Consider the following 23,079-nt stretch of genomic DNA (forward strand, 5'->3'; position numbering starts at 1 on the left):
CACAGATACATAAACCCCACTTGCCTAGTTTCCAACAGACCTCACAACCTCTGAGGATGCCTGCCATAGATGTGGACAAAACGTCAGGAGAGAATGCTTCTGCAACATTTATTTATTTATTTATTTATTTACAGCATTTATATTCCGCCCTTCTCACCCCGAAGGGGACTCAGGGCGGATCACATTACACATATAGGCAAACATTCAATGCCTTTTAACATAGAACAAAGACAAGACAAACATAGGCTCCGAGCGGGCCTCGAACTCGTGACCTCCTGGTCAGAGTGATTCATTGCAGTGATTCATTGCAGCTGCTCTCCAGCCTGCGCCACAGCCCGAGCCCGAACATGGCCATACAGCCCGAAAAACTCACAGCAACCTAATGATTCTGGCCATGAAAGTCTTCGACAACACAGATCTGTTGTTGTCTGACGGGAGAGCTGAAAGGATTTGTTATATAATACACTAGCTGTGCCCGGCCACGCGTTGCTGTGGCGAAGTATGGTGTTCTGGGAAATAAAGTATTGAGGAATTGGTGGTAGTGAAGGTCAAGGGTCAAGGTTTTCCCCAGACATTAAGTCCAGTCGTGTCTGACTCTGGGGGTTGGTGCTCATCTCCATTTCTAAGCCGAAGAGCCGGCATTGTCCGTAGACTCCTCCAAGGTCATGTGGGATGACTGCATGGAGAGGTGTTACCTTCCCGCCGGAGCAGTACCTATTGATGCACTCACATTTGCATATTTTTGAACTTCTGGGTTGGCAGAAGCTGGGGCTAACAGTGGGGGCTCTCTCCGCTCCCCCAATTCAAACCTGTGGCCTTTTGGTCCAGAAGTTCAGCAGCTCAGCACTTTAACACGCTGCGCCATCAGGGGATATTATTTCCTAAAGGTTGTGAATATACAATATTTCTGATTGGGTTTTTTTTGTCTGTTGGAGGCAAGTATGAATGCTGCAATTAGGAAAAATGATTAGGATGTAATGGCCTTGCAGCTTTAAAGCCTGGCTGTTTCCTCCCTGAGTTAATTTTTTGTTGGGAGGTGTTAGCTGGCCCTGATTGTTTCCTGTGTGGAATTCCCCTGTTTATTTACTGTCCTGGTTTTAGAGATTATATTGTTCTGCATTATTCTATCCCAGTAATTATTTCATATTAAAGAAGAATCTCACTTATCCAACATTCGCTTATACAATGTTCTGGATTATCCAACGCAGTCTGCCTTTTCATAATCAATGTTTTTGTAGTCAGTGTTTTAAATTCATTGTGATATTTTAGTGGTAAATTTGTAAATACAGTACAGTAGAGTCTCACTTATCCAACATAAATGGGCCGGCAGAATATTGGGTAAGCGAATATGTTGGATTATAAGGAGGCATTAAGGAAAAGCCTATTAAACATCAAATTAGGTTATGATTTTACAAATGAAGCACAAAAATATCATGTTAAACAACAAATTTGGCAGAAAAAGTAGTTCAATACACAGTAATGCTATGTAGAAATTACTGTATTTATGAATTTAGCACCAAAATATCACGATATATTGAAAACATTGACTACAAAAATGCATTGGATAATCCAGAACATTGGATAAGCGAGTGTTGGATAAGTGAGACTCTATTGTAATTACTACATAGCATTACTGCGCATGGAACTACTTTTTCTGTCATTCTGGATTATATGAGGCCCCTTCTTCACAGCTGTATAAAATGCACACTGAAGTGGATTATATGGTAGTGTGGAGTCAAGATAATCCAGTTCAAAGCAGATAATATAAGATTATAAATGGGTTATATAGCTGTGTGGAAGGACCTTGAGTCTACACTGCCATATAATCCAGTTCAAATCAGATAATCTGTGGAAGAAGTCTAAGTGAGGCCTACATCGGCCTGTCCCCTAACTGAAACCTGGCTGTCCCTTGGTTGCTAGGCAACCAAGTGGGCAGAGATTAGCCCTCTAAACTGGCAGCAATTGGATAAAAACAATTATTGCTCTCCCTCTAATTAGGACTTTATTTTTCTTTTCTTTTTGTTGTATCAACCTAGAGGCGTGGATGATGGGTTGTGTTGTCAAATTTCGAGGTTGGGGGGCCTGTAGTTTTGTTGTTTTGTCCACTGCCCTGATGCCATCACTCTTTTATATATATAGATGACTATATTGGGTTTTACGAGCAGACTTCTAGTAACGGGAGCCTGAAATGTACCGTAACTGTTCGCAGCAGGATTGCAAACGTTTCCCATTATTGCAGGTCTGCCAAAACCATGCTTTCGCTCCTGGAGAAAGTTATGTTGTAGCCTGAAAATGCAGTAAAAACTGGTTGCAAAGCTTATCTGAGTTATTCAAAGCGGATACATTGGCGAGTGATGTGGTAAAGCAGACATTCCATTCAGAAGGCTGCCCAGATGTCTGTGAAGCGGCAATTAGTCAAGTCATAGAATAATCTGCCAAAGGAACAGCAGCCATATCTCTGCCTACTGCACATACACGGATTCCAGTTAATCACCCACTGGAATTCTGACATCAACTTCCGCATTACAGCAACTGGAAACGGAGGCTTTTGATCTGGTTTATATTGCAACCACGGCCATGCTATGATGTGCACAGCCTTATTTGATGCATGTATACATACAGCTTGCCCAAGAGACAGCCATCACAGAACACAGAAGGATATACGAGGGTTATCCAGAAAGTAGATTACGCTTTGGAATTAAAAATGAACCAAGTATAGGAGAAAACATTTACCATATGCAGTTGAAAGCCACACCCAAATACCACTTCTCAACATAGCCACCATTCAAATCTAGGCACTTATCACAGTGATGAATGAGCTTGGCAACTCCTTCCCCACAAAACTCTGCCGCTTGCATCCTCAAAAAGTATAGGAGAAAACATTGACCATATGCAGTTGAAAGCCACACCCAAATACCACTTCTCAACATAGTCACCATTCAAATCTAGGCACTTATCATAGCGATGAATGAGCTTGGCAACTCTTTCCCCACAAAACTCTGCCACTTGCGTCCTCAACCGGCTGGTCACCCCTTTCCGCAGCTGAGTATCATCGCCAAAACGCTGGGTTGAGGACACAAGCGGCAGAGTTTTGTGGGGAAGGAGTTGCCAAGCTCATTCATCGCTATGATAAGTGCCTAGATTTGAATGGCGACTATGTTGAGAAGTGGTATTTGGATGTGGCTTTCAACTGCATATGGTAAATGTTTTCTCCTATACTTTGTTCATTTTTCATTCCAAATTCTGGATGACCCTCGTAATTAAATAAAGATCATCATCATCATCATCCTTCTAATGGCAGTAGGGAGATATAGAGGTTGGACCATTCCTTTCTATGCTGGAGTTTTGGTTCACAATTTCCACTCTGTCTTATAGCTCTAGGGATACATTCACAGAACCACAAGATTACTCAATATGCCACATACATATTGAGGTGAGAGTGGAATACAGAAGTCACTCCTGACCCCTTTACATCATGCTCTAGGTCAAGCACAACTCCTTTAAATCATGGTGAATTCTCCCCAAACTTCTTGTTCAGTTGCTGATCAATTCCTCTGTTAACTGTATAGAGTAGGAAAGGGTTAAGGGAGAGGCAGCGGGCGGGGTCATGCAAATTAAGGAACCCTGGGATGTCCATTTAGGTGTTTGTGGAGGACACTAGCAGGGCTCCATGTTCATGGTGCTCACTATAACCTGAATGTCAGTGGAGGGAGAGCTATAGCTGTTGGTAGAAGCGGGAGGCTGTCTGTGTAACACACACACACACACAGTTTTAACATTTATTGTGTGTATAAAAGGTAAAGGTTTCCCCTGACGTTAAGTCCAGTCGTGTCTGACTCTGGAGGTTGGTGCTCATCTCCATTTATAAGCCGAAGAGCTGGCGTTGTCCGTAGACACCTCCAAGGTCATGTGGCCGGCATGACTGCATGGAACGTCGTTACCTTCCCGCCGGAGCGGTACTTATTGATCTACTCACATTTACATTGTGTGTATAGATAATGTATATATATCAGGCATGGGTAAACGTTTTGGCCAATACAGAGAAGGGATTCCCTGAAGTACAAAAGCAAGCGGCCACTATAAACAGAAATATAATCCAATAATCTATATATATATAAAAGAGTGAAGGCATCAGGGCAGCGGACAAAACAACAAAACTACAGGCCCCCCAACCTCAAAATTTGACAACACAACCCATCATTCACGGCTCTAGGTTGATACAACAAAAAGAAAAGAAAAATAAAGTCCTAATTAGAGGGAGAGGAATTATTGTTTTTATCCAATTGCTGCCAGTTACAAGGCTAAGTTCCACCCACTTGGTCTCCTAGCAACCCACTCAGCCCAGGGGACAGGCACAAGAGTTTGGAGAGACCCCTAAGGGCCATCCAGCCCAACCTTTTCTACTATGCAGCAGGACACAATCCAAGCATTCACAACACATGGACAACGTATAAATACTATACAATACTACCCAGGGACATAGATCCCCTCTACCCTCACCACTTTCACAGTACACAAACAACCAAATGCATACTAAACATAAAGACAACCATACAACAGACATTCAATACCACCACTACCTCAACAATTTCTCACCAACACCACCAGACAACGCCACAGCAACGTGTGGCCAGGCACAGCTAGTATAAACTATAAGACAGTTTTTCATATATATGTTATATTCATAGAACATTCAATGTGCTGACAAGGATTGCAGAGATTCAAAATATACTAAATGATTCAAAATACATGCCTCTAAACCAAAATCATCCTTATAAAGGAAAGGCAAGAACTCCTAAAGCAGAATACAAAATAATATAATCAATGTGTTACATATACACATACTCCTAGAAAGTTTAACTCTTATGCTCAAGGTTTGTGAGTTCAATGACATCCAGAGTTCATGTTCCACATGGAGGACTGTGTTGTGACTCAGCTGGAGCCTCAGAGTGACTCTGATGGGGATTATGGGATTCAGGTTCAAAATGACCCTGATGGGGATTATGGGAGTGTCCCTGTTGTAGAAGACGAGGAACAGGGATTTTTTTCCCACAGCAGGGAATGATGTTAATCAGGGGTCCCCAAACTAAGGCCCGGGGGCCGGATGTGGCCCTCCGAGGTCATTTACCTGGCCCCCGCCCTCAGTTTTATAATATAATATATTGTATATACATATAATATTGATAATAATATTATAATGTAATACAATATAACACTAATAATAATAACATATAATAATATTAATTATATATTCTATATTACATATAATATTACTAATAATATTACAGTATAGTGGTATAGTTCAATAAAGTAATATATAGCTAATATTGTGTTATGCTAATAATATAATATATTGTATGTACATATAATTTGTAAGCCACTCTGAGTCACCTTTGGGGTGAGAAGGGTGTAATACAAATGTAGTAAATAAATGCAGTTAATAAATAAATAATAAATAAATAAATTTTAGACTTAGGCTGGCCCAAAGTCTGAAATGACTTGAAGGCACACAACAACAACAACAACAACAACCCTAATTAACTTGACTATCTCATTGGCCAGAAGCAGAAGCACACTTCCCATTGAAATCCTGATAATCCTGTTGGTTGAAATTATTTTTATTTTTAAATATTGTATTGTTCTTTCATTGTTGTTGTTGTTGTTGTTGTTTTTGCACTACAAATAAGACATGTGCAGTGTGCATCAGAATTTGTTTGTATTTTTTTTTTCTTTTTTATAATTAATTTTTATTGAGAGGTTTCCGAGCAACTCCATACATTTCTTATAACAACAAAAATTCTCATTTCTCGATGCAATAAAACACATATAAGACAACAAGGGTAACTGAGTTTTTTTTTTTTCAAATGATAATCCGGCCCCTCAACAGTCTGAAGGATTGTGGGCCGGCCCTCGGCTTAAAAAGTTTGAGGACCCCTGATGTTAATGTTACTGAAACTAGCCAAGTGAAAATTGACTCAGAAAAGGAGGACAGTTCTCAGTCTGATAGCAAGCAGGCAGACGCTAATGAGCAGGTTGGCCTTGATGAAATGGAATCTCTAGATCGAGCTGGCCGTTTGGAATTCAGGGTTCGAAGGAGTGTGAGAATAGCCAATAAGAAGGAGGTCAGAGGCCAAAGAAATGCCTTCATGCTTTGCAAAGGGTATTAAAATAGTGTGTTCGGAGACAAATCTTTGTCAAAGCAACTTTTCGCTCAAACCAAGAAGCAAGCTCTCATTTTCCTGGATTGTCTTGAAGCCTTTGTGTGTTTGTGTTCATGGGACTTTGTCATGCTTTGGTGGGACTTTATTCCTTATGATTTCTTGGATTATTCACTGAAGCCTTGTTTTGTAACAATCTTTTGGAACTTTACTTTTGCTTTTATTTCCTAATAAACTAAAAAGGACTTCAACCTGTGTGCAGCTTGGTGTGTATAGCAAGGCGAAACTAACCTGAGGTGCGACAGACTGTGTAAATCACAGGTTATAAATCCAAACCTATATGCCCAAGTTTGTTTGTAAAGGTTTTGGCCAACATAAACTTAACTGTATTTTAGTTTAGTATTTTTAGCCCAAAGGCTCCATGGAGCACACTTTGAGAACTGCAGCTCTGGACTTAGGACCAGAAGCATAATGTAGAAATGCAGTCAAGGAAAACCAACTATTAGCCAGAGGAAAAAAATAAATAATTATTCCAGTTTGTGAAAGAGTAACTTGCATGTCTCAATGCATGGGAATTACACACTATGATCAGCAAGTTGCCTTTGTAGTGCATACAATCACATGCAGAAATGCCACTAATGACTTCAAGCAGACTTCTAAACAAGGCGAGCTAATGACCCAAGACAGGCTTATTAAGTATCCTGAGCAGGGACATTTCCCAATTCTTTAAAACAAGGAGATAATGTGAGGAACAACAATATCATTCTTTGGATAAAGAGCATAGCTCCAAATTTCTCCTTGGTTGGATTCCAATGAAAGCAATGGGCTTGGAAGCGGGATATGATTGGCCCAGCGTGTCTAGACAGAAATGTACCCAGATTCATTTGTTTTTGAAAAAGAGGAAATAATTTGTCAATTTTTTCCCAAAAATCAGCATGCCTCACTTAAAGAGGGCCTGATAATCTTTAGCTGATAAAGAAATCTGAATTACTATAAATAAGAGCAATTGTAGCATTATTTTTAATATCAGAGTAATTCCTTATTTTGTATCTTATGCACCCAACAAACTGACAAAAATAAGTACTGATTAAAACCAATGACAGTTTCCCAAGTCTAGACTTTAATACAGTGTTGCTGTTTGTTCTAAAATGAAAGTAACTGCTTTTACTGCCCATCAAAGAAGGAAAACGGGGAAAGGGGTTGATAATCTGGATTTGAACCTGGGATCTTTCGGTTTGCAAGTTCAGCAGCTCAGTGCTTTAACACACTTTGCCACCGGGACTCCGGGGTTTATTTTAAGGAAATGAAAATCAAAAGTATCTAAAGCCAAGAAAGAAATGGAGTGACAACAGACACAAGCAGCCGAGGAATGCAAAACAAAGAGGACAGCTCTCCGAAAAAGTTCATCTGTGCAGGAGCCACAAATAAAGTTGCCCATGTATATATTGCTCCACTTTCAGTATGACACTGGTGTTTATTTCTTATGTTATATAACTCACTAGCTGTGCCCGGCCATGCGTTGCTGTGGCGAAGTCTGGTGGTATGGGAAATAAAGTATTGAGGAATTGGTGGTAGTTAAGGTAAAGGGTAAAGGTTTTCCCCTGACATTAAGTCCATTATAAATGGGTTCTATAGCTGTGTGGAAGGGCCTTGAGTCTACACTGCCATATAATCCAGTTAAAATCAGATAATCTGTATTTTATAGGCAGTGTGGAAGAGGCCTAAGTGAGGCCTAACTCTGCCTGTCCCCTGGGCTGAGTGGGTTGCTAGGAGACCAAGTCGGTCTCCTTCTAACTGTCAGCAATTGGATAAAAACAATTATTCCTCTCCCTCTAATTAGGACTTTATTTTTCTTTTCTTTTTGTTGTATGAACGTAGAGGCATGGATGAGGGGTTGTGCTGCCAAGTTGAGTGTTTCTGGGATGTGTAGTTTTGTTGTTTTGTCCTAGGGCAAAATTTCATTACCCTTTTATATATATAGATATATTCAGCTGTTGGTGAACTTGGGGATAGTCCTGTCACCAGGCAACGCACTTCCATCAAGCTGGGAATTTGCCAACCCCTGCACTGTGTAGGTAATTCTCTGACAGGGAATATGACTCTCATATTTGAAAACACACCTATTTGTCTGTCCTCAAACTACAAACCACATGTTTTCTATAAACAGTAGTCAGACATTTAACCTCTTTTTCTGTTTCCTTCCAGCTAGGTTCTATTGTTAAGTTCATGAACTTGGTTATCTAGCATTAGCCACTTGTAAAAATATTAGCTTCTGGTTTTGTTGCTTCTACAGCAGGGGGATTATTTTCAGACTGGCTTATTTTGGATTCTGAAACCCTTAACGAAACAACTTTTGGGAAAGCTGTAATGTATTTCGACACCCTTCCCTTTGCTCACTTCAACCCTGCACACATTTCAAATGGCAAGCGAAGGAAAAGTGAGCAGAATCGACTTCCTTCATCTGATTGTTCACAAATATTGAGCATTTGGAAATGTTACTTTCCTTTTCTCTTGCTTTTCCTTTCTGCAGTATTTATTCCTGATCAGGGGAGGGAGAAATAATAGGGGTTGGGATTGTTTGGATTTTCTTTTGATTTTACAGTTTTCCAGTTAATACAGTAGAGTCTCACTTATCCAACACTCGTTTATCCAACGTTCTGGATTATCCAACACATTTTTGTAGTCCACGTTTTCAATAAATCATGATATTTTGGTGCTAAATTCGTAAATACAATAATTACTACATAGCATTATTTTGCATTGAACTACTTTTTCTGTCGAATTTGTTGTATGACATGATGTTTTGGTGCTTAATTTGTAAAACTATAACCTAATTTGATGTTTAGTAGGCTTTTCCTTAATCCCTCCTTGTTATCCGACATATTCGCTTATCCAACGTTCTGCCGGCCCGTTTATGTTGGATAAGTGAGACTCTACTGTACATTAAAATAACATTAAATTCACTAGGACCTTGGTATGTGCTTGTTCCATGGTTCCGAGTGGATACCAAAATCCATGGATACTCAAGTCCCATTATACACAGTGGCATCATAAAATAGCATCCCTTATATAAAACTAGCTTTGCCCGGCCACGCGTTGCTGTGGCTTATGCTTTCAGAGTGTTGTTCTTTATTTACTGTCCTGATTTTAGAGATTATATTGTTCTGTATTATTATATCACAGTAATTATTACATATAATATTTATAATCTTACATTATCTGCTTAGAACTGGATTATATGAGGCCCCTTCTACACAGCTGTATAAAATGCACACTGAAGTGGATTATATGGCAGTGTGGAGTAAAGATAATCCAGTTCAAAGCAGATAATATAAGATTATAAATGGGTTATATAGCTGTGTGGAAGGGCCTTGAGTCTACACTGCCATATAATCCAGTTGAAATCTTATAATCTGTGGAAGAGGCCTAAGTGAGGCCTAACTCTGCCTGTCCCCTGGGCTGAGTGGGTTGCTAGGAGACCAAGTGGGCGGAGCTTAGCCTTCTAACTGGCAGCAATGGGATAAAAACAATTATTCCTCTCCCTCTAATTAGGACTTAATTTTTCTTTTCTTTTTGTTGTATGAACGTAGAGGCATGGATGAGGGGTTGTGCTGCCAAGTTTAGTGTTTCTGGGATGTGTAGTTTTGTTGTTTTGTCCTAGGCCAAAATTTCATTACCCTTTTATATATATAGATGTAAAAAACCAAGGCTTGTTTTTTCAGATTTTCAAAAATATAATGAATGGTCAAGACATGGAAGGTTGACCAGACGGGTGCAGAATCCATGGGAAATGAAGGGCCAGCTTTACTAACAGCGAATCCATGCATGAATGTTGTAGTCATATAAGGATTTAAATAATATATTTTAACACATTTTAACAAATCAGGGTTAAGAAATGAATCATGCCCTTTGACTGTTACCATTTTTTTGGGCAAGAATAGTCCCAATTAATCATTGTTGTCCCATTTTTTCAGCTACTTTTAAAATGTCCAGGTTTTTCTCTCTTCCTCCCATGTTCCCTCTTTGCCCTCAGCTTACTTTGGTTGCTAGAAAACTTGTCCAAAGTGCAAAGCTAATTTCTACTCAATTCAGCACAGAGAAAGGAAAGAAGGGGACATAATATTGTCCTTTCCAGTAGGATCAGGCAAAAGCAAAGTGATGCAGCCTCTCTGACTTTATTTGTTCTTACTCATTAATGACTTTTGTCTTCTTAATCATACTCTCGTGTCTTTTTTATCATATCAGAAGCAACTTGAGAACATACTGCAAGTTGCTTCTGGTGTGAGAGAATTGGCCATCTACAGAGTCGTTGCCCAGGGAATGCCTGGATGTGTTACCATCCTGCTGGGAGGCTTCTCTCATGTTCCCGCAAGCTAGAGCTGACAGATGGGAGCTCACCTTCTTTCAAGGATTCAAATTGCCAACCTTCAGATCAGCAACCCAACCTTCAGGTCAGCAGTTTAGCCGGCACAAGGGTTTAACCCATTATCACTTCACTTCACTTCTTAATTAGTCGCTCTCCACCAGAGTGCTCTGAGTGACTTACAATTTAAAATATCATTCCACAATATAAAAACAGTCAACATAAAAACTTTCAACATAAAATCATTCAACCTAAAACATTCAACAGTGACTATTTGCCACTACTACTCTGATGTTGTCTTGCCATATGTATCCCGGTTTTCACCTGTAAGAATTAATTCCAAGCTCTTAAATTTAGCTCTTGACAATCACATATTCAAAAAGAAATTGGATCTTTGAGTGTATCTACTTTCACCAAGTCTTGGATGTGTTCAGTGTTTTTGCTCCAGTCCCAACCTATTAATAATACATAGAGGTGTTCATACCAAGGTGTGCTGGCCCCTTCACGGTAATTCTTGCACTGCGGCTTCCGTATGGAACTGCAATTACAGTTTCCTCCCCTAGGAAAATTAAAAGCACAATTTCAGAAAGTATATCTTACAAGGGAATAATCATATTTCATATCTAAATTTGGCTTTTAACAGTGAAAATATTACAGAGGCACACACAAACATGCTACTCCAGGCCTGGAGTAAGCTACATAGTAAAGGTAAAGATTTCCCCTTGACATTAAGTCCAGTCGAGTCCGACTCTGGGGGGTGGTGATCATCTCCATTTCTAAGCCAAAGAGCCGGCGTTATCCGTAAACGCCTCCTAGGTCATGTGGCTGGCATGACTGCATGGAGCGTCGTTACCTTCCCGCCGGAGAGGCACCTATTGATCTACTCACATTTGCATGTTTTCGAACTGCTAGGTTGCCAGAAGCTGGAGCTAACGACTGGAGCTCACCCCACTCTGCAGATTCGAGCCGCCAACCTTTCGGTCAGCAAGTTCTGCAGCTCAGCGGTTTTAACAATAATAATAATAAAACTTTATTTATACCCCGCCACCATCTCCCCACGGGGACTCGGGGAGGCTCACATAGGGCAAGGCCCAACTAGCACAATTTACAAAAACAGCATAAAAACATTGAACAATATACAAAAAATAATAAAACACAGTAAGACAATAAAACAAGAGTTAATACAGCAGTAAATCAATCAACCACCAAGTACAATTCAGTCGGTTTTACCCACTGTGCCACCCTTAAGCTACATACGAACTTGTAAATTTGTCCATGTAATGGGCAATTATATTATATTAACTAGTGTAGCATATTAGATATGCAATTTATGTCTTGTTGTCCCAATGTCCCAATTTTATTTCCTACTAAAAGGCTTACAAATTTGATCTGCTTAGAATTGCCTTTATCAATGCACTCTGCAGCTATTTTGCTGGATTTTGGCCACACTTCATTTCCTGCATCAGGTCACGGCTTTAATAAATGCTAACAAATCCACTAGCAAACACTAAATTCTAAACCACTGAGGACTAGGGGATTGCAAATGAAGAAGCAGGAGATGGGAGGAGGACCTGAAAGACTTGCAATTTGATATAAATGCTCAATATTCCCTTTCTAAAAATGACTTATAAGCTGAAACCTGCACGTACATAGCAACATAGACCCCTTTCCAAACAGCAGATATTCTTTGCTTAAGTAAAATTTATATACCATTAATCAGGACCCCTAAAAGCTTTCAAGTAGTTTACTGCAACAGAAATATAATCATGATACAATACAAAGAAAAATATGATTTCAAATTTCATTTTAAAATGATAAACAAACACTTGAAATGTTAACAGGAGGAACATCTACATTGACCATTTAGGTCAGTGTAGGAATGGATCAGCCCCATGGAAGTTACACATACAGTAGAGTCTCACTTATCCAACACTCGCTTATCCAACGTTCTGGATTATCCAAGGCATTCTTGTAGTCAATGTTTTCAATATATCATAATATTTTGGTGCTAAATTCATAAATACAGTAATTACTACATAGCATTACTGCGTACTGAACTACTTTTTCTGCCAAATTTGTTGTCTAACATGATGTTTTGGTGCTTCATTTGTAAAATCATAACCTAATTTGATGTTTAATAGGCTTTTCCTTAATGCCTCCTTATTATCCAACATATTCGCTTATCCAACATTCTGCTGGCCCGTTTATGTTGGATAAGTGAGACTCTACTGTAATATGGTGCTGATTCGTGGTAACACATTGCAAAGCCACCTTAATATGGAGAACAAAACACATGAGGAAAGAGTGACGGTGCTGGAAATGTTCAATTTGGTGAAAAGAAGACAGGAATAGCATGACCACACTCATGGATCTGTTTGCAAATATGCATACATAAAACAGGGGGATACATAAATCTATATATATAAAAGGGCAAAGTTGTTTGTGCAGTGACTATAACAACACAACTATATGCCCCAGAACCACCAAACTTGACAAGAGGACGCAAAAGCCTTGCCTCAAGGTTCATACAACAAAAAAAACACATCAGGATCCTAAAAGGGGGCTAAAAACCCCCAAAAACGGCAACAAACCATCTGCGCAGGCAGGAAACAATTAGGGCCACCTAACACTTCCCAACAAATGATTACCCCACCCAGGAAGCAGTCCGCCATTAAATGCTAATCAAGGTGACTAATAACAGCATTCATATCTCCCACACCGAGACTACTCATTATATTCCACCTCACCAAACAAGGATTCCCATATGAAGAAAACGGCCAGGTTTTCAACCTCCAAAGCTATTCACTGCTATTCCACTTGGCGAACAAAACATTCCGAAAAGCCACAGCAATGCGTGGCCGGGCAAAGAAAGTACAATATAAAGGAAGAATACACTCCAGTTATTACACTCTAGTCATTTGTCTCATTTCACTAATTAAATTATATTTGTGTTAAGAGTTGTGTGTTAAAAGTTCAAGTTCATCTTATTTATTTCCCAAATACATTAGTATAAAAACATGTGCAACTATGGGTTACTCCCGCCACATACTTTCTTACTGTTTCTTCTATATTCCATGCTATATCACCCCCCAGTTTCCCATGCATCATTTATGTTCTTATCCCAGCCCTTGGTTTCTTTCCTTCTCTAAAATATTCTCTCCTTCCCCTGGATGATTCAAATCAACCGCTGTGAAGTGCAAGCCATCTCTCGCCAGACGTCCTTCTCCATGAAACTGCAGACTTGCTTGGCAAGACAGTCCGAAAAGCTGAAAATATTTTATGTACCTCTAGTGAGGTGGTATCACAAAAAGGAATCGCATTTTCCCATTTGTTTTACTCTAGGGATGATTTTATTAAATAACTTCCATATGCTATTGAAAAGGAGGACTGTGGAAAAAAACAAAACAACAAGTCTGTGACACAACACTATTTTAAAATATGACAGCAATGCTTATGTGCATTATAGAGTCACATTTTGACATTCAAAGAATAAAATGAAAGACGTAGGGCAAGATTACGTCTCAAAAACTCTATTAAATAGAACGATGAGAAAACCATGCAACTAGGGCTTTGATTCAGAGGAGATCAAGACGGATGGGAGTCTCCAATGGGCCATTTCACATAGAGATTCAAGGGGATCAGGTCCTCAATAAGGCCAACTGTTTCTCACAACTCTGTCTGAAGCCCCAATTGCTGGCAACAATTCAGGTCATAAAATAACCAAAAACTTAGACAAAAAGGAGAAGCCGAACTCCCCTCTCTAAAGCCAAACTCCAGCTGCTTTCATATCACAGGAATCCCCAATAGCCTCCAACCTTATATCAGTATATGAATCTCTGTCTCCTGGTTTTTAGTAAGGCCCATCAATCCTATATGACTGAAGTATATCACGTGCTTTCCATTAAACTCAAATGCTAAATTGAAGATGCTCAGGAAGAATGTTATATAGATCCCTGGGTACGCTCCCTGTCAATGACCTGGCTATTGATCTCTGAACTTATTTAAGTTTCCAGACACTTTTCAGGGGCAGCCCCACATAGAGCCCATTACAGTAGTCTAAATGGGATGTAACCAAGGCATGGACCACCATGGCCAAGTCTGGCTTCTCAAGGTACAGTCAGTCACAGCTGTCGCACAAGTTTTAATGGTACAAAGGCCTCCTTGCCACCGCAAACACCTGGGACTCCAGGAAAACTCCCAGATTGCAGACTTGTGTTTTCAGGGGAAGTGTGACCCTATCCAGCACAGGATGCCACCCTATACCCTGATCTGCCTTACAACTGACCAGAAGGACCTCCGTCTTGTCTGGATTCAATTTCAGTTTGTTTCTCCTCACCCAGTCCACAAAGACTGAAACTAGACTGACAATCAATTACTGAAATGATTTACCAGATACTTTTATATGCAAGAGCAATCTTATGAATTGTTATGTAGAAAAATATGACTGTTGTTCAATGTGTTGTTGAAGGCTTTCATGGCCGGAATCACAGGGTTGTTGTGTGTTTTCCAGGCTGTATAGCCATGTTCCAGAAGCATTCTCTCCTGACGTTTCACCCACATCTATAGCAGACATCCTCAGAGGTATACCTCACAACCTCTGTGGATGCCTGTCATAGATGTGGGAGAAACGTCAGGAGAGAATACTTCTGGAACATGGCCATAGAGCCCAGAAAGCACACAACAACCCTATGACTGTTGTTGTTAAACATATCAGCTGTAGTTATTTAGAAAAAAATATGCAATGTAACTTTTGAGTATACAGTAGAGTCTCACTTATCCAACATAAACGGGCCGGCAGAACGTTGGATAAGCGAATATGTCGGATAACAAGGAGGGATTAAGGAAAAGCCTACTAAACATCAAATTAGGTTATGGTTTTACAAATTAAGCACCAAAACATCATGTCATACAACAAATTCGACAGAAAAAGTAGTTCAATGCAAAATAATGCTATGTAGTAATTATTGTATTTACGAATTTAGCACCAAAATATCATGATTTATTGAAAACGTGGACTACAAAAATGTGTTGGATAATCCAGAACGTTGGATAAACGAGTGTTGGATAAGTGAGACTCTACTGTAGTTTGCTTTCCTTTAGTCTCTTCGGGGTCTAACTGCCATTCTGGACCAGAATGAAGAAGACGGGGCCAGGAAGACATCTTTCCACCATGTCTCCTGTATCAATTTAATGATATAATAATATATAATAATATTATACTATACTAATATTATAATATATTGTATATACATGTAATATTAATAATATTATGATGTAATACAATGTAATAATAATTATAATTCACTATTATAATTGTATATTTATATTACATGCAATATTACTAATAATATTGCAATATAGTCATATAATATAATATATTGTATGTATATATACTTGCAAACCGCCCTGAGTCCCCTTCGGGGTGAGAAGGGTGGGATATAAATGTCGCTAATAATAATAATAATAATAATAATAATAATAATAATAATAATAATAAATGTTGTGATATGAAATCCAGCATATATATCTTGTTTGCTGTGTCATAATAAAATAATGATAGCAATAATATAAATTATTATTATTATTATTATCAACACAACGACGTTGTATGGCACAGCAAACAAGATAGATATGCTGGATTTCGTTTCGCAAAACCACAAGTCGAACACTTCCCAAGTGTCTAGGACTGTGTGATGTATTTTCTGATGATGTGTGCAGATCCCAGTAGGGTATTATTATTATTATTATTATTATTATTATTATTATTATTATTATTATTATTATTAGGTGAAACTGAAGCCCAATCTACATTGACCATTTGATGCAGTTTGGAAGTTAGGATGCAATATTGAAGATGTAAACAACTTGTGTTCTGCTGTGCAATGGATTCAAATTACAGAAAAGAGATTCCACCTAAACACGAGAAAGAATGTCTTTTAGAGATGTTTAATCAGAGGCTTGATGGCCTTATTTCAGGATTGCTTTGACTATGTGTCTCTGTATGGAAGGGGGTTGGACTGGATGGTCCTTATGGTCTCTTCCAACTTTGTAATTTTATTATTCTTTACTCTTATCGTCCAATCATACATTACACTGTAAACAGGAGTATCTTAAGCCATGTTTTATTGGGGTTGTTGTATGTTTTCCGGGCTGTATGGCCATGTTCCAGAAATATTCTCTCCTGACGTTTCGCCCACATCTATGGTAGGCATCCTCACAACCTCTGAGGATGCCTGCCATAGATGTAGGCAAAACGTCAGGAGAGAATGCTTCTAGAACATGGCCATACAGCCCGGAAAACATACAACACTGTGATCCCGGCCATGAAAGCCTTCGACAACACATGTTTTATTATTTCATGATGGAATTCTAAAATTACAATGTGTGTGTGTGTATATAATTCTTACACAATCAAACACAGACATATATATATATATATATATATATATATATATATATATATATATATATATCCACATGTCCTGAGAATTAAACTGTCTAGCCCGATGGCTATTTTTGATACGTTAAATTAAATTTCGATCTCAAATGCATGCCTTGAATTCCTATGTAGTTCTCCTCTAGATGAGTACCCTTTCACAATTGAGCTGAAACTTTAATAGCTCAACTGCAAGCAAATCCATATAAAATTAAACCATGACGTAGTCTATTACACAGCCTTGTTCACAGAAACACAGTAGAAAATAAAAACAAAGGGTAAATGATAAGCATTTCCTTACTTTTTTCTGCGGAGAAATGCATCTTAGTTTGCCCTCGCACCAACCTGCACGTTGAACCATCTCCTGCACAGACACCACAGTTGTCTTCCTTGGCATGGCTCCCAAGTTGCCGATCGCAGCCGACTGCCTGCCAATATCAACACCACAGTCAGGAGGACAGGACTGACATAGACCACGAGTGTTTCTAGAAACATCTTTTTCTAAAATCATATTATCACTTTGGATTTTGTACTCTGGCTCCACTATCTCAAAAAAAAAAAAAAACACAGTCTGGTTTGTCCAAATGTAAGCACAAAGGAGAGTAAAAGTAATTCTTTATATTATTTAGGCCATGACAATGAAAGTTATTTTGGTATCCTTCTTAAACAAATGGGTAAATTCAGATCGATTAAAAAGATCAGAAATACCATGTTTTGTTCGTGCTCTCCTAAAACTGTATCGGGTTAGAAATCATGGCTTCCTTTAGAAAGTGGTTTCCAACCTTTTTCTGACCAGGGACCACTTAACTTGGGACCACTTGATCAGAGACCACTGTTGTGGCTCAGCCTTTGCGTGACTCTGATGTGCCTTTGTATGATTCTGATGAGGTTTCTGGGTTATATGTGCACAATTCAACAGATTCAGGATAAATTTGAAGGTGACTCTGATGCTGGGAATTATAGGGTCCAGGTTGTAACACTCCTAGGCAGCGCGAACACTGGGAACCAACACAGAAGCCAATAAACAATCTAATATCTTTATTAAAGCAATAAAAGTTTCAAACAAAAATAAGCAGAATAGATAGTCAAGCAGTTGACCTTTTAGAAAAGATCAGAATTAGTCCAAAGAATGAAAGTTTTATGTCCAATATTAGAGTCCAAAGTCCAAAATCCAATAACCGAAACACACTCAAACTTATTGGAAGTTTGAGGGGGAAAGGAGCAAAGTTCCTCAGGAAAGTACTTGAAGTAATAGTCCAAAACAAGGTTTCAAGGCAAGGCTAAGACTGTTCGTGATGGATCTGAAATGCAATCCAAACTTGGCAAGGGACGAGACACAACGCCCAGTCTACTCGAGAGTAAGCGCGCCAGCAGGCTGCTTGGAAGCTCAGGATCAAGAGACGATGTATTCTTCCATCAGAAGTTCAGTTGACACCGCAACAGAGATTCTCTGCGCAGAACTTTTATTGAAGTCCAAGTGCTCCCCCAAAGCAGGTGCGTGACTCCCCAAATCTTCCCAAGAGAAATGAGCTTGCTAACAACGAGGCACCAGATGCCTGCCTCCCCAATTCTTCCCAAGAGAACTGGCTTAGCCACAATCTCCTCGCTCTGCTAATCTCACGCTTCTCCTTAAACTTTGTCTTCAAGAGCGATCTGTTTGGAAAGTAGCCCTTCTATCAAATTCTAAACTCTCCGGAGATCCGGGAAGAGCCGGCAACATTTCAAGGGCATTCCTAATTGGCTCAATGTCAACAGGAGACATCTGGAAAGGGATTGAATCTTGCTGAGGTGGGAAAAAACCCAAATCCTCGTCAGTTTGATCAGCAATGGCTGCGAGATCAGGGGCCAAAGGTGCCTGAGACATCACACAGGTGCAGAGTGTTCCTGCTGTGGGAAATGAAGAGCAGGGAGTTGTTCCCGTGGGAAGTAATGATGATGTTGTTTCTGATGACAGATTTCAGGTGCAAAAAGCAGAAAGCTCTTTGCCTCCACCTGATAACACTAACAAGCTCAATGGCCTTGACTCTGAGGCTGCGTCTCTCGATCGGGCTTCGAGACTGGAATTTAGAGGATTGTGTAGAAGTCTTTGAATAGCTAATAAACGGGAGGTCAAAGGACAAAGGAATGCCTTTATGTCATACAGTACTTATAAAACAGTCTGCTGAAAGGGAGATCTCTGTCAAAGCAACGTCATTGCTTGATCAAGAAGCAAGTCTGCTTTCCTGTACCAAGTTTGCTTTCCTGGATTCTCATGTGAATATATTCTGGTTGCTGGGACTTTTGGCTTCTATGAAAAAGACCTTGTTTCATGCCCTATGTTTCTATGGACTTATTGCTTACAGCCTTGTTTTGTACCTATCTTTTGGAACTGAACTTTTACCTTTTTATGAACTATCTTTTGCCTATTTTCTAAATAAACTACAAAAGACTACTTCCTGTGTGTGGCTTGGTGTCTTTAGCAAGGTAAAGCTAACCTGAGGTGTGACAACTAAGACCAGGAACCACTTTGACCATGGACCACTCTCCAACATTAGGGTTATGAATCAGTTTTTGGTAGACTTTAGTTTTGGTTTGGTTATTTGGGACGCTGTTTGGCCACAAAAGACATAGTCATCCAATCAATCTGCATGCGGCAGCATGTCAGCAAAAATGGCTAGGCATGTCAGTGCTGACACGCGTGTCATAGGTTGGCCATCACTGTCTTAGGCAATCTTTGCTCACAGAGGGAGACGGGGGTGCTGTCCTTTGTGGTATGCAACCTAGCAAGCGTTAGATAATGAAAAAGCCCTGCAGATGCATCTAACACATTGCTTATGTTCCTGTAATTGATGTAGATCTTATCGGAGGAGCGTCATTTATCTGAAGCAGCCACAAATCTCATAAAAGCTCAGGGGATCAGGCACAGCAGTCGTCTCCTTTGAAACTAGGCCTGCTATCTCTCAACTGGCTCCAAAGTTCTCTACGAGGGAGAGACAACATTGAACATTTTTATCCAAATCATACTTCTTCCTCCCAAACTGAAAGTGAACACCAAAGAAAGGCCAGGCAGAGTTTGGCAGGTCAAGGAGTTAGCTAAAGTGGAATGAAGCGGGGCATTATTACACAAGGCAATGCACATTTTGGTACCTCAAATGTTAGACCTGTTTCTGGGTATATTTGGCTTACTGATTCCAAAAAATGCCACCCATTTCCACCTATGAGCTCTGGCTTTTGAGATACAAGACATATGCCATCTACCACTCTTGATTTTCTTGCCCATAGAAAATCATGATAACCCTATCCAAGAAACTACAGTTGATATACAGTAGAGTCTCATTTATCCAAGCTAAACGGGCAGACAGAACCTTGGATAAGCGAATATCTTGGATAATAAGGTGGGATTAAGGAAAAGCCTATTAAACATCAAATTAGGTTATGGTTTTACAAATTAAGCACCAAAACATCATGCTATACAACACATTTGACAGAAAAAGTAGTTCAATAGTTCAATACAATGCAGATGTTTTTGGACTGCAGCTCTCATCTCCATTCATCATGCTGGGTATGATGAGTTGTAGCCCAACAACATCTGGAAGACCAGACCATAGAGAAACCTTCAGAAAGAACTCTTGCCTATTGGAGGCAAGTGTGAATGTTGCAATTGGCCACCTTGATTAGCATTGAAAATCCTTGCAGCTTCAAAGCCTGGCTGCTTCCTGCCTTGGTTCTTTCCAGACATTAAACAATCAGGGCCAGCTAGCACCTCCTAACAAGGTGGGAAGCAGCCAGGCTTTGAAGTTAGAAGGCCATTAATAATACAATATTATACTAATAATATAATATAATAATATTAATTCTATATTATATATTAAATCTAATATTACGTACTAATAATATTACCATATAATGATATAGTACAATATAGTAATTTAATGCTGATATTGTGCTATGCTAATAATATATTGTATGTACATTTGATTTGTAAGCCGCTCTGAGTCCCCTTCGGGGTGAGAAGAGCGGGATATAAATGTAGAAAATAAATGAATAAATAAATAATCCTGGTGATCTATTGCAACATTCACACTTGCCCCCAAACAGACAAGAGTTCTTTCTCCCACCCTGCACATTTTTCCACAGAAATATAAATCCCACTTGCCTAGTTTCCGACAGACCTCACAACCTCTGAGGATGCCTGCCATAGATGTGGGCGAAACGTCAGAAGAGAATGCTTCTGGAACATGGCCATACAGCCCGGAAAACTCACAGCAACCAAAATAAAGTACTACAGTAGAGTCTCACTTATCCAAGCTAAACGGGCCGGCAGAACCTTGGATAAGCGAATATCTTGGATAATAAGAAGGGATTAAGGAAAAGCCTATTAAACATCAAATTAGGTTATGATTTTACAAATTAAGCTCCAAAACATCATGTTAGACAACAAATTTGACAGAAAAAGTAGTTCAATACGCAGTCATGTTATGTTGTAATTACTGTATTTACGAATTTAGCACCAAAATATCACGATATATTGAAAACATTGACTACAAAAATGGCTTGGATAATCCAGAGGCTTGAATAAGTGAGACTCTACTGTACTAATAATATTACCATATAATGATATAGTACAATATAGTAATTTAATTAATAGTACTATAATTACTATTATAATAATTACTATTATGCTATGCTAATAATATATTGTATGTACATTTGATTTGTAAGCCACTCTGAGTCCCCTTCGGGGTGAGAAGAGCGGGATATAAATGTAGTAAATAAATGAATAAATAAATAATCCTGGTGACAAGAGTTCTTTCTCCCACCCTGGACATTTTTCCACAAAAATATAAACCCCACTTGCCTAGGTTCCAACAGACCTCACAACCTCTGAGGATGCCTGCCATAGATGCAGGCGAAACGTCAGGAGAGAATGCTTCTGGAACATGGCCATACAGCCCGGAAAACTCACAGTAACCAAAATAAAGTACTATTTGAAGCCAATGAGACTTTTCCTTGAAACTGCAGTTAAATGGCCAGAATCCCTAACAAGTAGCTTCTTTTTCACAATCAAGTTCTAAATTTCTTGCCATGTAAATTATTATAGTGTCAACTTTTGGCATTTGAAAGAGCTTTGAATTAGACAATTATCTACTTATTGGGCTACTTTAGACCCAATTTAATGGGGAAGAGAGACATAAATCACAGAGGTTAGCAAAATGAGGGTGTAATTGTGAGAGGAGAAAGCAGAGTGTTCAATTCATCCAAAGGCCCGAGAAAATGGAAGCAACACAATGGGGAGAGACACTAAAACCACTCTTTGGAGAAACAGTTACCAAGAACAAAATTTGTCATGACTTTAAAATAGGACGTGTGTAATTGTTTATTAAGGATGCTCAGTTTCAAGAAGAACGCTGAAGGGTGTCGGCCAATTGATTCTCTTTATGAATTGCCTCATTCAGCTTTACACTCCCAACCGGCTGGTCAGAAGGGACTTGAGATTTTTCATCCTTTAGGCACTTGTTCATGTTAATCTACCCCATATTTTTGGATATTTATTGAGCAAAGGGATCAACCATGGATATTACAAGCAGATTGGGAAAACATCTGCAAGCTTTTAAGGCATATTCAGGAATCATTATATGAGTGATTTTTTAATATATATATTTTGCAAACACACATATTTTGCCTACTGGCAGTATGAAAAGGGGACTGTATAAAGATATTTAAAAGAACCATAACAGTGTAACTGTAAGATGTGACCAAAATCTTGCAATGTTCATAGCAAACTCCCACAAAAACAATAAATATTTTTGATGGAATCCATAAACTTTGATATGTAATCCAATGGTAACTATTAAAGTGGCCAACTTTTGTACCGTAGCACTAACTTGCTGGCAAAAAAAATATCATAAACTTAAGAGAATTTTTACCTGTACAGTAGAGTCTCACTTATCCAAGCTAAACAGGCCGGCAGAAGCTTGGATAAGCGAGTATCTTGGATAATAAGGAGGGATTAAGGAAAAGCCTATTAAACATCAAATTAGGTTATGATTTTACAAATTAAGCACCAAAACATCATGTATACAACAAATTTGACAGAAAAAGTAGTTAAATATGCAGTAATGTTATGTTGTAATTACTGTATT

General features: G+C 39.1%; 1 protein-coding gene across 4 annotated transcripts in view; it reads right to left on the reverse strand.

The window, feature by feature from the left end:
- The window catches only part of adamtsl3 (ADAMTS like 3), a 175,000-nt gene that overhangs the window by 85,673 nt on the left and 66,248 nt on the right, over positions 1-23,079 (reverse strand). For all 4 annotated transcript variants that reach the window (XR_010000987.1, XM_062963560.1, XM_062963561.1 and 1 more), the window contains 2 exons: positions 17,259-17,385; positions 11,006-11,080 (listed from right to left, as the gene is read on the reverse strand). Coding sequence is in view for 3 of the 4 variants with exons in the window: in XM_062963560.1 (XP_062819630.1) it covers positions 11,006-11,080; positions 17,259-17,385 (202 nt within the window). In the remaining variant the exon portion in view is untranslated. The remainder of the gene's footprint in view (positions 1-11,005; positions 11,081-17,258; positions 17,386-23,079) is intronic.

The sequence above is a fragment of the Anolis carolinensis genome, unplaced genomic scaffold (assembly GCF_035594765.1).
Source record: "Anolis carolinensis isolate JA03-04 unplaced genomic scaffold, rAnoCar3.1.pri scaffold_11, whole genome shotgun sequence".
Classification (NCBI taxonomy): Eukaryota; Metazoa; Chordata; class Lepidosauria; order Squamata; family Dactyloidae; genus Anolis; species Anolis carolinensis.